The sequence below is a fragment of the Natator depressus genome, chromosome 13 (assembly GCF_965152275.1).
Source record: "Natator depressus isolate rNatDep1 chromosome 13, rNatDep2.hap1, whole genome shotgun sequence".
Lineage (NCBI taxonomy): Eukaryota > Metazoa > Chordata > Testudines > Cheloniidae > Natator > Natator depressus.
The window spans coordinates 19,490,156-19,504,435 of NC_134246.1; the positions used below are offsets into that span (position 1 = coordinate 19,490,156).

Below are 14,280 nucleotides of genomic sequence, written 5' to 3' on the forward strand. Positions count from 1 at the left end.
GCTCCTTTGGGGAATGTCTTTCACTGATGGTAGAAGGTGCATTGATTAAAAAAAAGAAAGAGATTTTTTTAAATCTTGGTTTTGAAGTGGTTGATTTTGCTTCCCCAAAGAAAAAGATTATTTAGACTCTCTCACTGATCCTTTTAGAACTTGCCGTTTGTTTCTTTGTCTGAGTAAGATTTCAGGTTTTTTGAGGGATTTGCTCAACGTACCAAAAGCCTGTGAAATCAGAGGGGCTGGAACCTTAAGCTAACGTAGCATCATGTAATTCATTAGCCTGGGTTTGTGAAAAGCGAAAAATTTGGGGAAGTTTTTTCACTCAAATTAAAAAAAAAAAACCAACAACTTTCTGCAGATTTCACAGCTGGTCCCAGGGAATTCGCTCTTATATATGAGCAGGAAATCCAGCTTATGAAAGAGACTTTCTTTTTAAATGTAGTTTGCTTGTGGAAAAGCATCTGTCAGTGTTTTATTTTTGTTTTGTTTTTCAACCTGGAAAAACTATTTCCATGATCTTTGGGGAGGTGGAATTTTCATGTGAAATGCAAAAGTAAACGGTGCCTCTATTGTCTCCTTTTTTAGATACACAATCAAAAAGAAGAAGATTTGCCTTATTTTTTCATTTCTTTTTGTTTTGTTTCATTTGACAGTAGACAGTTGCAAAAAAAAAAAAAAACCAACAACCTAAAATGACTTTATTGCACATGCACCTGTATTTCACTGGCTTGGTCTTCTGGATTATACCAAAATCGAGCTCTTTTGTGCTGCCCAATGCCACCGAGCTCCTGTACCCCTCCAGCCACACACAGGCTGGCTTGGTGTCTGGCCTCGGGGTGCCAAGGAGTCGCCGAAAGCGATACATCTCTCCGCGGGACATGAGCGCTCTTTTGGACTACCACAACCAAGTGCGGGCACAGGTGTCTCCATCAGCTGCCAACATGGAGTATATGGTGAGTTTTTGCCATGCTTCCTGAAGGGAGAAGGAATGATAGTGGGGTCAAGGGCAGGTTTAATGCCTTAGCACCATCTGCTGAGGAAGTGGGTACAAAGCAAAAACTGCAGAGCTGCAGAATGGAGCCCGTTACACCAGCACAGCGGATGCCATGCTCAAGCACTGGCAATGGTATTATTGTGATCTATTATTTCTCAGCAACAAGCTGTGTGCTAAGCACTGCACAGCAGCGTGCAGAGTCACAGCCCCGGTCCCAATGCGCTTCCTACCCAAAGTCAAACCTGACACAAGCAAGGGTCATAAAGAGCCTAACCAGGTGTGGGGAGGGGAGAGGGTGCAGGGAAGTTAAACCCACACTGGGTGCTATTAAGTTGGGCTTCTTTTGTTTTCTACGATTACTTCTTGTGAGACAGCAGAGTATCTAGGAGGGACCTGAATGAGGAAAGGGAAGGGGAATGTAAAGCCCTTTAATGAATACAGAGCTTGCCTGTCACATGTTACGCCCAGCCAGGCAGTGCCCATCGGTTCAGTACAGTGTATGCCAGCATTAGCCCCCAGGACTAGCAGTGCCCTCTGGATCAGTTTGTTAATCGAAGCTCCAGCTCTTGGTATATTTCTCCCTCTGGTCTACACACAATGTTGCACCCACTTAACTAAGGGTGTGATGCTAAAGCGATTCAGCTCTGTGTGTAAACACTATGACATTGGCTTATATCAGTTCAGTTTATGTCTGTAAGGTAACAGGTACAAATCAAACCAGCACAGGCCAGGTTCACGCAGAGTTATGCCAGGTCAGCATCCTCCTTTTAGTTAAACCAATGCAACCTCTGTGTTAGACAAGCCCTAATTAGTCAGCTGTTTCCACAGACTGTGGGCACCTGGAAGGGGGCGGGGGGGCTAGACCTGCAGACAGGGAGGGGCCCACTTGGTATAGAGCTTATTTCACAAAGGAAAAAGTGAAGAGCTAAGGGAGGGATCCTTATGTGAGCGGCTGAGCGCTGCATCAGCCGGTACCATGCAGCCTGCAGGGCCCTGTGGAGACAGCCTTTCTGAACTCAGTGAGCTCTTTGTTCATGATAATTGTAGTAGCTGCTTTTTGCTGTCAGCAGAGAAGATGAAAGGCTGCCACATCACATTGACTTCCCCAGCTAGCAGCTCTGAGTGCAGCGGTTGGGGCCGGGGAGGTGGTGAGTCCAATGAAGGTAACTGATATTTCACAGCATCTTCCGGGAAGCCCTGGCTTGCTTTCCTTATGCAATTCCTGGCACGCTGATTGCTAACTCAGTAGCTAATGCTAACCGCTGAGTCTGTTGGTTTTGTGCCCTTTCTTTTCTTACTCATGTGTCCAAAAAAGGTCAGAGTAGAAACCTGCAGTAACTAAAAAGCATGAATAAAAAATAACCAGGGTTCTGATCCAAAGCCCATTGAAGTCTGTCCAGTGGGTGTCTGTCCACTGACTTCAGCGGGCTTTGGATTAGGCCCTTGAGGAGAAAAGTGCAGCTGTGTTTGCTTGAGAAACTCCAGCTGCTGACAGATACTCTGTAGGGAAAGCACTAAGCTCTAGGTTCCATTCAATGCTCTGGAGATGGGCACTGGGGATCTGCTGGAAAATCGTCAACAACAGACAGAAAAGAGACCTCCGATGGGCTTGATTCTGCAGAGCGCTGGCATCTTTAACCCTCTGAAGTCAGTGGGAGTCAGCACCTCTCATGACCAGGCCTGTGCTTGGTTCCACTCTAGAATCCTGGCAAAACCAAACGTCGTCTGCTGCAAACCAGGAACAGACATACCCCCTAAAATGCAAAGAGAAGCCCTGTTTGTGTGCACCTTGGGAGATCTGCCCCAGTCCACTTCCACCAGTGCTGCCCAAACAACAACGCTATCTGCTGGGGTTATCTGCCCCATGTGGAAATGTACCATCCTTTCCCCGGGGGCCTGGCAAAGCAATTGTTGGTCATTTCTACTCCTGCTCGGCTTTGCTATTGTTAATGTTTGTTAAGTGCTAACAGCATGATTGGTGCTGTACATACACAGAAGAAGACCTGTCCTCAGCCTCCAGGGGCTTGCAGTCTAATTCACACACCATCCATACAGGTCTGACCCAGCAAGTGATGCCTGGAGATAACTAGAGGCCTAATTTGCAGAGGTGCTGAAGCACCTCCAGCTCCCATTGATATCAGCACTTCTGAGAATTAGGCCCCATTTTCTGAAGGTACAATAGGAGTCAGAGTTACAGAGATAAAAGGCACCTCACACCCAGCTCCAGAGCTAGAGCTTCCTGCTGTAGGTGTGTAACAGCATCCATCAGCTAAGTACCAGTATCACAGCCACAGTCCCTTCGTTATCAACGGCTTAGAGCAGCTGTTTCCTTTGTCCTCACTCACCTTGAGCTGCTTTGGAGACAAGCCCCAGTCATGCCTGGGAGAGAAAAGGAAAGGCACTGGTCTAATTTTGGAAGCTACTAGTTTAGGCCAAGCATGTGTGAAGCACAGACCCCCACACAGGCAAGTTTGATCCAATCTGAGAACCACACAAGCAGAACTATCGTGTATCCCTTATGTATCAACATCTAGAGGCCACCCATAATGCACCCTTCCTGTTGGAGCCAACTTATGTCCTTTATCCACTGGCACTGAGAGCTGACCCTTTGTGTGTCACCCACCTAGTGACACCCAGAATCAACCCACGGTATCCCCTACCCAGTGAAATCCAGAATTGGCCTATTGGGAATCTGTTGCCCAGTGGTGGCCAAAATTGGCTCACTCTGTAGCCTCTGCCCTGTGATCCTGATGGTGATTCTGAGATGTCTGAGGACAATGGGTGATACAGGAGCCTTCCCTTCTGTTGTCTATCACAAGCTACAAGTTCAGTATTTCCTGTCACTCCCATCTTTTCTCCCTTTGGGGTTGGCTTCCTGCTTCCGGGCAGGAGGAACAATGTGCCCTAACTTGTAAGCCCCCTGCACTGGGTCCTGGATTTTCAGCTGTCCACACGTGTTATGGAGGCAATGACAGAAAAGGAAGCTGGAACCATTGCTGCAGCCTGCATCGCAGAGCAGAGAGGAGAGCAGGGGTTCAGCTGTTAAAATCTCTGAGTCTCCGTTCAGTGCCCACCCAGCAAATGGCCATGCATGTCACTGCAATGGGGGAGGGGAGCTTTCATGGGCTTATTGCCTCTGAATTAGTGAAATGTTCGTAATGGTGTCAGAAACCAGCTGAATTTCCCCTGGTCCAAATTACAAGTGTGAGATGTATTGGGCTGTGGCATGTCTCCCTGGTACTCTTAAAAGTTGGCTGGACAAAGCACTGGAAAACGGTCTATAGGGCAGAACCCATGAGAAAGACTGCATGAGCTATATACCAGCTGGCTGGAGTCTCTGGGTATGTCTACACTGCAGTGTAACCCCGAGTAAATACAACTTGAGGTAACAGACCCTGGGTTTGTTAACCAAGTTCTTGAGCATCTACACCAGGGGTCAGCAACTTTTCAGAAGTGGTGTGCCAAGTCTTCATTTATTCACTTTAATTTAAGGTTTCGCATGCCAGTAATACATTTTAACATTTTTTAGAAGGTCTCTTTCTATAAGTCTATATATTATATAACTAAACTATTGTCGTATGTAAAGTAAACAAGGTTTTTCAAAATGTTTAAGAAGCTTCATTTAAAACTAAATTAAAATGCTGATCTTACGCGGCCAGCCTGCTCAGCCCACTGCCGGTCTGGGGTTCCGTTCACCTAGGCTGGCAGCGGGCTGAGTGGGGCCTGTGGCCGGGACCCCGGCTGGCAAGGGCCTGGCAGCTGGGACCCCAGACCGGCAGTGGGCTGAGCGGGGCCATCAGCCGGGACCCCAGACTGGCAGTGGGCTGAGCGGGGCCGTCAGCCGGGACCCCAGACCGGCAGTGGGCTGAGCGGCTCAGCCCGCTGCCACTCAGCCCGTTGCTGGTCTGGGATTCCATCCGCCGGCTCCTGCCAGCCAAGGTCCCAGCTGCCGGCCCCACTCAGCCCGCTGCCAGTCTGGGATCCCGGCCCTGCCCACATAGAGTGGGTACCTACAGTCTCCCTGGTTCTAGCCCATTCTCTTCCTCTCTCTCTGCACTGAGATGAGGGTGGGAGTGCACTGAGTACAGGACTGGGGGTGAAGGAGCAGCTGGGGGTGGGGTGTAGGGTCTGGCCAGGAGCTAGAATGAGGGAGGGGGCTCAGGGTTAGGGCAGGAGGTTTGGGTGTGGAGTGATTACCTGGGTTGCTCCCATTTGGTGCGAGGGGTGCAGGTGGGAATGTGGGGTGGGGGTGTAGGAGCTCCCGTTTGGTGCTCAAGGTGGGGGTGGGAATGTGGGGGGTGCAAGAGTTAGGGTATGGGGCGTGTGGGGGCTGCGGGTGTGTGTGGGGTGCAGGAGTCAGGGCAGGGGGCTAGGGGCATGTGAGGAGGGTGCAGGAGTCAGGGCATGGGGTGTGGGGGGGCTGGGTATGTGTGGGGGATGCTGGAGTCAGGGCTGCAGTCGTGGGGGGTGCAGGGGTCAGGGCAGGGGGCTGGGGTGTGTGGGGGCTGCAGGGATCAGGGCAGAGGGCTGGGTGTGTGTGAGGGGGGTGCGGGGGTCAGGGCAGAGGGCTGGGGGGGTGGGCTAGGGTTGTGGGGGTGCTCACAGAGCGACTCACAGCAGGGGGCTGGAGGGGATATGCCCTGATTCCACCCCCACTCCCCAAAGCCCTGTCCCCACCTCCTCTCCGCCTCCTCCCCGGAGCAGTGAGCGCTGCGGCTCCGCTTCTCCCCCTCCCTCGCAAGGGCCATCAGCTGATGGGCGGCAGGGAGGGAGAGGAGGAGGGGCAGGAACCCAGCATGCTGCGGGAAGAGGCAGGGGAGGGGGAACTTGCCTGCACTGCAGCAGCAGCCGGCAGAACCAAGCTTCTTCACCCTGCCCCCATTGGGGGGGGGGCAGGCAGGATTTTTAATGACACGCTGTTGACTGCCAAGGTCCCGGCTGCCAGCCCCACTCAGCCCGCTGCCAGCCTGGGTTCAGCAGCAGGCTGAGCCAGGCCGGCGGCTGGGACCTGGCAGGCAGCAGCATGCCATTAAAAATCAGCTTGTGTGCCATCTTTGGCAGCCTGCCATAGGTTGCCGACCCTTGATCTACACTCATTTGTAACCCCAGGTTAGGAACAGTTGAATTCTGGGTCCCAACCTGGGCCCAAGTCCAACCACCCACATCCCAGACTTCCAAGTGCCTCCCAAAATAAGGCTGTTCTAGCCCTTTGCTCATGGTGTAATGTGGGAAAACTTGACTGTCCAGAGGACAAAGAAAGTCAGCCAGCGGGATTGTGGAATATGATTGGCCGGCTTCCAGCGCATGAGTCCAGTGCGGCTGCGTCTTCACTGCAAAGCAATGGGAATTGAACCCTAGGTCCTGGCTTGACTAATGCTCGGACCCTCCACGGGTGGGGGGTCCCAGGACCCTGATCTGAGACCTGGGTTAGTGAGATTTGTGTGTAGACAGAAGGGGGTCGGGTTTGAGCCTGAGTTTGAACCCTGGCCTTACATTGCAGTGTAGACACACCCAATGACTCTCTGACCAGCTGGTTTTGAGAAAACCTCCATCCTTTGGTTTTGCCCAAAGCTGAACATCAGGCAGGGTTTGCTGAAAAGTACCACAGACCAGGCCCATTATTTAGAAACACAGGTGAAATTCAGGGGCTTCAATCCCAAAGCTCAATCAGGGGGAGGGGACCTGGCCTCCTGACACATATGCCACAGAGCCCGGCAGAGCTAAAGGGTCACCAGACCTCCACATCAGGCCTGACACAGACACTGCTTAGGCTGTATTTCATGCTCTCAGATAAGACGGGGTACCTGACACTTTGTGATGGATGCTAGGAAACATTTTCAATCTGTGAGGGTGATTAGGCCTTAGGAGAGACAATAAAGGAGGTGGCTGAAGCAGCAACGCCGGGAGAGATGGTGATGATAACAATATAAAGATAATTCTTTGCCTTTCTATAGTGACATCCATTTGAGGATCTCAAGGCAACTTCCAAACACCAGGGAGTTTAGTCTCACAGTTGCCCTGCTCAGTATCTCCAGACCCATTCAACAGATAAAGCAAGTGAGGCACAGAGCAGGAAGTGACTCACTCAGTGTCACCCGGTGTGTCAATGGCAGAGCAGAGGACAGAGGACAGGCCTCCTGATGCCTAGTCCTGGGCTTTAGCCGCAAGCCCACAGCTCCTCTCCGAACGAGTACAAACATGAGTAGGAATGATGGAGGGAAGTGCCCTGCATAATGCAGTAACCTAAGGGTCCTTTCCAAGCCAGCTTTCTTGGATTCTAAGGTGGTTCCCCTGTACATATGTCATGGTTAAATGGTTCTCTTTCATTTTTCAGGGAATGAGTCACTCTTTCCTGCTCTGGGCCATAGCCTAATGACATAAGTTGTTGCACCATTTCTTTTTTCCCTCACTTAGGTGTGGGACGAGAGACTAGCCAAGTCTGCTGAAGCCTGGGCCGTACAGTGCATATGGGACCATGGGCCGCCACAGCTGATGAGATACATTGGTCAGAACCTCTCCATTCACTCTGGCCGGTAAGTGATCCACAGCCGTGCTCTGATCATGCATGTTGCATCAAATGAGGTCAAAGTCCTCATTCTCTGCAGACACAGAAGGAACTGGGGAGTCTCGTTAGAACCCTGCCTAGAACAAAATTTGATCTATTTCTATGGACATCATTATTAGCAGCTTTGTTATTTAGGACCCGGTTGTCACCCCTAATTCACACTCAGTAGCACCTTGCTCCACTGAGAGCTAAATGAAAGAAAGCAGCAGGGGGAGTGAGGTGCAGTTCCAAGGGAGCAAGGGACAAGCCCAGGACAGACAAAACGAGTCTGGGCCAAGTTCACTGTTGCTCTCAGGAGGTGCAGCTGAATCCATGAATCTGAGTCTGAGTCACAGCCTAGAGAAAACGCTCCACCTTTGTTTGGGGAGGAGTGTGACTTACCACAGAATGGAATCTGAAGGGCACGTCTCAGCTTGATCTGCAGACCTTGAGCCACTCAGCTGTCGGTAGCAGAAAGAGTCCATTGATATTCAGAGAAACCCACTGGACCAGAGCCATGTTCCTGTTGGCGTTAGTGAAGAGATTTGTATTTAGAGCCTCTGCAGGATGCAACTGGAGCAGGGGATGGGCCGTGAAGGAGAAAAGCTCTGGTTCAAAAACAAAACACTTTGGGTAAATTAACGAATGTGGCAAGAAATGGAGATGAAAGCATCCGGAGATAAATGAGTCGATGTGTGAGTTGGATCAGTTGAGAAGTTTTCTCCTTGCTGGTTAAAGTCCCCCCTTTTTTTTGCACTGACAACACGCAGCGGGGTTTAATGGGAGTAAGGAGTGATTTAATGCAGCCAGAGAGGGCCAGATTTTTAGAGTCACTGTTGTACATGCCCCTGGCATGCACGCACACAGCTCACAATGCAGGAGAGCAAAATTATGCTGCCCCAGAGTCCTTAGCACCTGGAGAGACCCGGGGGAACTTGCACTCACATTTCAAACCCCTGTCCCTCTTGCTCTGTTCCCCATTTCACTCACTATGAGCACAAAGGGGCCTCCTCCTCCTCCACTCTCTGATGTCGCCTCCCAGCCCCTTGGGAACTCAGTTCCATTCTTGGTCCTTGAGGGAGCAAGGCGAGCACCTGCTCACATGGCTCCAACACAGCTAAGGCTAAGCACCTCTCTAGCAAACATACATGAGTGCACCTAGGGGCAAGTCTCTGACAGGCCTGCCCTGGCAGGTCTCCTTGGGGTTTGCTTCCTTGGCCTGGGTAGCGTGGAGGAATAACAGGGGATAACATGTGTGATCTTCCACAGGTACCGGTCAGTTGTGGATCTTGTGAAATCTTGGTATTATGAGAAACAGCATTACTCCTTCCCCTACCCTCGTGAATGCAACCCCAGCTGCCCCTCCAAATGCAGTGGTTCTGTCTGCAGCCATTACACCCAGGTACGAAGCCAGAGTCATGTGGGGCAGAGTAGTGGTATTACTAAGTATGCTGACATGCCCAAACGAGGAGCTAGATGGTAATGTACCAGGATCAGATTGCTTTCCATTGCACTGTGGGAGGTCTGGGCAATCCTCTTTTGTGTTGGCGGGATAGAATGCCCTGCAACTCTGTGTTTGTACGGCGCCTGACACAATGGGGTCCTGGCCCACAACGAGGACTCCTAGCCGCTACAATTTAGCAAAAAATCCCGGCAGACTTCCTGGGAAGCCAGTCCTTTTGACTGAACAAGGTTTGTGTTTTGTGGCAGAGGATGAGAGGCCTGGGGAAGGCAGGTTCAGACATTGCTGAGCCTTCTGTAACACATCTGGACGGGGACTCAGTGGGCATCAGTGGCATTATCCTGCTGCTGCAGCTTCTTAGAGCAATGAGCCATATCACCTAAAGACACCAGCAGAGCCCCTTGATCTGTCCCTTGCCAGGGCTGTCAGTCTGGCCCCCTTTGCTAGCGCTACATTCATTGCAAACAAGCACATTAAAAAAGCACCGTCTAAACACCAGCTCTTTTCCTAGCAGCAGTGCCTGCATTTTCCACTGCTCCGTCTGCCGGCCGGGGAGATGTTGTCTGTCGCGGCTGAGCTAGCTGGGTGGAAGGAGGAGGACCAACTCCGGGAGGCTGTCTGGTTTAAATCATAAAGACAAGGCCAAAGGAAGGCAGGAGTTAGCATTCCTGACAGGCTGCCTGCCCTCAGCAGTATTGTCCTGGGATACCTTGCAGAGCATTTGCCAGCATGAGAGGCAGCTATTCACGGCGTTGTACGCCCAGCACTGCTGCCCTGTGACACACACATTGCTTTGAGGTGGATCGGTTTGTTTACATCAAAGAGCTGTGGCTGTATCTGCAGAGAGGTTTCTCGCCACGTTCTGGAGCACAGACAGGAGATTTTGGCCAATGGGCTGGAATGCTCCTTTTTGATTTGGCCTCAGCTTCCCCTCTTTACACCAGTAGCACCTCGAAGTCTCCAAAAGGGGGCGGGGGGAAGCCCCTTCCTGCCTTGCTGATCATGAATCAGCTCCTTCACAACAGAGTGGCTATTTAGTGTGCAGAAATGTCTGGCTGCTCATGAAATACGGCTCCCTCATCCCCCAGAGCACATCCAGGAGGAGCGCCGCCAGCACAAGGTGGAAAATGTTCCTTTACTTCCATGGTTTGTGGCAAAGCATTTCTACTCTTTAATTAACAGTGCGCTGTATGGCTCCACTGCTCTTCTCAGTCTGCTTGGCCCCTGGCAATCCCCAGGCCAGTATTTCCATGGGTGTCTGCCACTTACATAGACTTTTCATCCCTTTTCCTCCTGACTTGTCTGAGAGCTTGAATATGGCTCAGTCCCCGTGCAGCTGTTGTTATTGTTGTGACTTAAGCACCGTCTGGATAGTGGCTTTAGGGAATCTGGGAGTGAACTCGAAAAATAACAACTGCTTTTTATGAAGAGTTCAATTCAATGACCTGAGCAAGTTGGATGGTTTTCCTAGTTCTGATCAGTGTGTGAAGACGTCCATGCACCAGGCTCTCCCAACGGGATGCATATTCAAAAGGGCTGAGGCTGTACCCCTTTTTTGTGGGTACAATCCTGCAGTGTGGGCATTGCCAAGTCCTTGCTCTTCTGTTTGATGTGTACCTGTAATTAGGGAAGCAAATACTCAGATTTGAGCAGCTCATTTCAACCTAAGGTGTGACAAGGCAGGTGTCAATATTGCAGGCATGAATTGTGCCCACAGAAGGGAAGTCATTTGGCTGGAAAACTGGCCTTACAACCATTTGGCTGGAAAATTGTGCCTTACAAAGCACAAGGCAGACGCAGCAGTAGGCATCCACCAAGACAATCAAGTGGGGGTGTTTTTATTCTCTGTAGAATAAACAGAGGTCCATTTGCCTCTGCTTGGCAGGCTCCATGGTTCTCCACCTCTGATGCTTCTGCTTTGGTGTAGGCCGCACAATCCTGATAGCTTCTGTTTGACTGTCTCTGATGCAGATGGTGTGGGCCTCCTCCAACAGAATTGGCTGTGCCATCAACACCTGCACCAACATGAACGTGTGGGGCACCACGTGGCGGCAGGCGGTGTATTTAGTGTGCAACTATGCCATCAAGTAAGTGAGCTAAGGAAAGGTTCTCCCTGACCACAGGCAACTTCAGAGAGAGGATGGGAGTTGGGGGTTAGTGAGCGCTGCCTCCCCTCTCCCAACACACCTGCCTGATTTTGCCGTTCACATAACGAACTTGCCCTGTGGATCAGGTTCCATCTCAACCTGCTCTTGGTTTGCCTGAGGGACCCCTGCAGGAGGGGAGGCAAAATGGGAGCTGGGAATTCTCTCAGCCTTACCGGTGTGCTCACAAACACAGTGCCCCACTGTGTGTTGAGCATCCTGGCTCGGCAGCAAATGAGTTGCCCCAGCCCAGCCAGGAGATAGTGTAACCCACACCCTTATTGCTCTCAGCCTTTGCTCAGTCTGGGCTCTCCTCTGGTGCCTGGATTAGCCCTAGAGAGTGTTTTCTTTTGCCTCAAAGGGGCTTAGGAAATACATTCATACAGAGTCCCTCTGGGGAAAGCCAGAGCTGCAAGCACTGACCATGATGCAAAACATTCTTGCTAATCAGCCTCAGGTAACTTTTTCCCAATGCAGCTGTGACTCCCTGGGCACCAGCAGGGCTGGACATGAGCCATCCTACACTGGTATGCTGCTGGGACAGTGGAGGTACCTTAGCAATTTGAGCGTGAGTTAGACTCAGTGTGTGTCCAGCTTCACCTTAGCCCAATGATCCAGAGTTGAAACTCCTTCACCCCCCCATGTCAGTAAACAGATGCACACTCACACTGTTGCATGCACGCACGTGCAAACAGACCCAGAGACACACTGACCAGATTGCACGTGCACAGGGCATTGTGATGCTTGTTTAGGACTCTATTACAGAGAGAGCCAAGACAGTGCAACATTCTGGCTTTATTCCTTCCTCCATGTGTATTGTCCTCTCCCATCAAGCACTCCCTGAAAATGGAGTTACCCTCCAGACAAACGTTCGATCAGACTGTAGCGCCCCCAACTGGGAAGTTATCTATCATAACAAGTGCTATTTGCAGTCACTGGTTTTATCACATGCATCGCTAGCTGAACAGACTTCCTGGCTGCTCACTGGGGATACAGAGCCCAGGATTCTTCTGCTTCAAAAGTACAAACCTCTCCCATTTTGAGGTAAAGAAATCTCCCTGGGCTGCAATGGTATTACAGTTCATTGCACCTGCAGTCTACAGCACTAGAGGGCAACATGGTCAGACACTGTTGAACAGATGTGATTTTATCCAGTAGGGGGCAGTGGGGCCTGTGTGCACGCATGCGCGCACACACACACACACACACGTTCTCTGAGCACAAACAAGCACAATCCAAAGAGTGCTGCGACTCCCATGCCATGCCTTCCTTTCCAGGGGCAACTGGATAGGAGAAGCTCCTTACAAGGTGGGGAGACCGTGCTCGGCCTGCCCACCCAGTTACGGTGGCGTCTGCAGCAACAACATGTGCTTCACAGGACTCAAATCCAACAAAGTGAGCTGGTTCTGAGGCTCCGCGAGCTCTTCCCGGCGGCTGGAGAAGCGGAGCTGCAGCTGGCGACAGAAGAGCGTGGGAAATGCCGTGTACAATGTTGTGTAAACTAGGAGAATTATTTATAACAGTGACATTCCAGGCTGCTTCCCCTGAACCCCTCAGCTGCATTTAGGAAGCTTTAGTCAGTAACGGCTCTGAAGAGCTGGCAGTATCTTTCCCTATGGTTATTCTATTCTATCCCGGCTGTAGCCCATTCCCCTAATGCTGTGTAGGGAATGGCTGTGCTGTCACTTTGTCTCTGTGCTACACAGCTCCCGAGGGAGCGCGTGGGGTGGTGTTCCTCTGAGGGCAGTAGGTGCGGGTAGGTTCCCAGGGTAGCAGTCATAGTGGGATGTCTGTCCTTTTCCCAGCTCAGTGGTGCCCCCTTCCCCCAGCTCACAAGTAAGACGGATGATTGTTGTAAATAATGCTCAGGCTTTCCTCTGAGCGTCCCCCATAACTGAGGGTCCAGGGAAGAGCTGGGACTCGGGGCTGAGCAAGCAGTGGGGAGGACACTGCACACCCACGGCCTCCCTTGTCAGTGGCTCCACATTCATTCCCCCTGCCAACAATAAGCCTCTTTGTCAGAACTTTACAATAAAAGTCTTGGGCCCAAGGTGTTTGTGCCTGTCTCTGCTGCTGGGCCGTCACCAGAGAACGCGCCCTTGTAACACAGAGCAAACCCCCTAGGCTTCGTTTTCCTCTTTGGAGCGAGACGCCATTTATCGTAGCACAGATGGTGCTGGCAGCCCTGGCAGAGATACAGCTGTTCTTCCATGAGGGGAGGGCTGGGGGGGCCAGGGGCAGAGTATGTCCAGCCACACACATGCGGGGAAGCCAGCCACAAACCTGCAGCTGGGGCATTTCCTTTTGCTAACCCCCACCAGCTCTATTGCCAAAGGTGGCTGTTGCAGCTCCCATGTGGAAATGCTTGCGTAATTTGCTCTACCTTGTGGGGGAAGGGGGGTATTGCAGTGAGGTCAAATCACCAGTGCATCAAAAGTGAGATTCTTTCCTGAAGTCTCTCATTGGGCTACTACAGCTAGATGGGGGAGAGGATAAGGGGCTGCTTTGCTGGGAAGAGAGCCCAGGAAGTCCACACAGAGTAGGCATAGTTTCTTGCCAGTTGGCATACCTCCCTCTGCCCTGCCCATGAATTTATCTGACCCAAAGGCCCAAATGCGTGAATTGGCCAGTTTGCCCATTTGGTTGGGTCAGGCAGGCATAGGCACCGATGCTGTGGGTTCTCCGGGGCTGGAGCACCTATGGGGAAAAATTAGTGGGCGCTCTGCACCCACTGGCATCCAAGCTCCTTTTACCCCGTCCCACCTCCTCCTCCTCCTCCTCCTCCCCCTCCCCTGAGCACGCCATGTCCCCGCTCCTCCGCCTACCTCCCAGCGTTTCCCGCCTGGCCGCCACCAAACATCTGTTTGGCAGCGTTAGCATGCTCCGGGAGGGAGGAGGAGGAGCAGAAACGTGGCGCGCTCAGGGGAAGAGGCGGGACTGGGGCGCGGATTTGGGGAAGGAATTGGAGTGGGGATGGAAAGGGGCGGGGAAAGGGCAGAGCCTCATGGAAGGGGTGGAGTGGGGGGCAGGAGCAGGGGGGGGCGTCAAGCATCCACGGGAAAGAGGGGAAGTCGGCACCTAGGGAGGTTTCCTTGGTCTTCAGGTGGGACTCAAGCACAGCAGCAGGGGGTGCTGGGAG

General features: G+C 51.8%; 1 protein-coding gene across 1 annotated transcript; it reads left to right on the forward strand.

The window, feature by feature from the left end:
• Positions 1 to 689: 689 nt before the first annotated feature.
• R3HDML (R3H domain containing like) lies at positions 690 to 13,160 on the forward strand. The gene is made up of 5 exons (XM_074970105.1): positions 690 to 950; positions 7,406 to 7,524; positions 8,805 to 8,937; positions 10,969 to 11,084; positions 12,419 to 13,160. Exons 1-5 carry the CDS (start codon positions 690 to 692, stop codon positions 12,549 to 12,551), a joined length of 762 nt encoding a protein of 253 aa, XP_074826206.1. The 3' UTR covers positions 12,552 to 13,160.
• Positions 13,161 to 14,280: the final 1,120 nt, after the last annotated feature.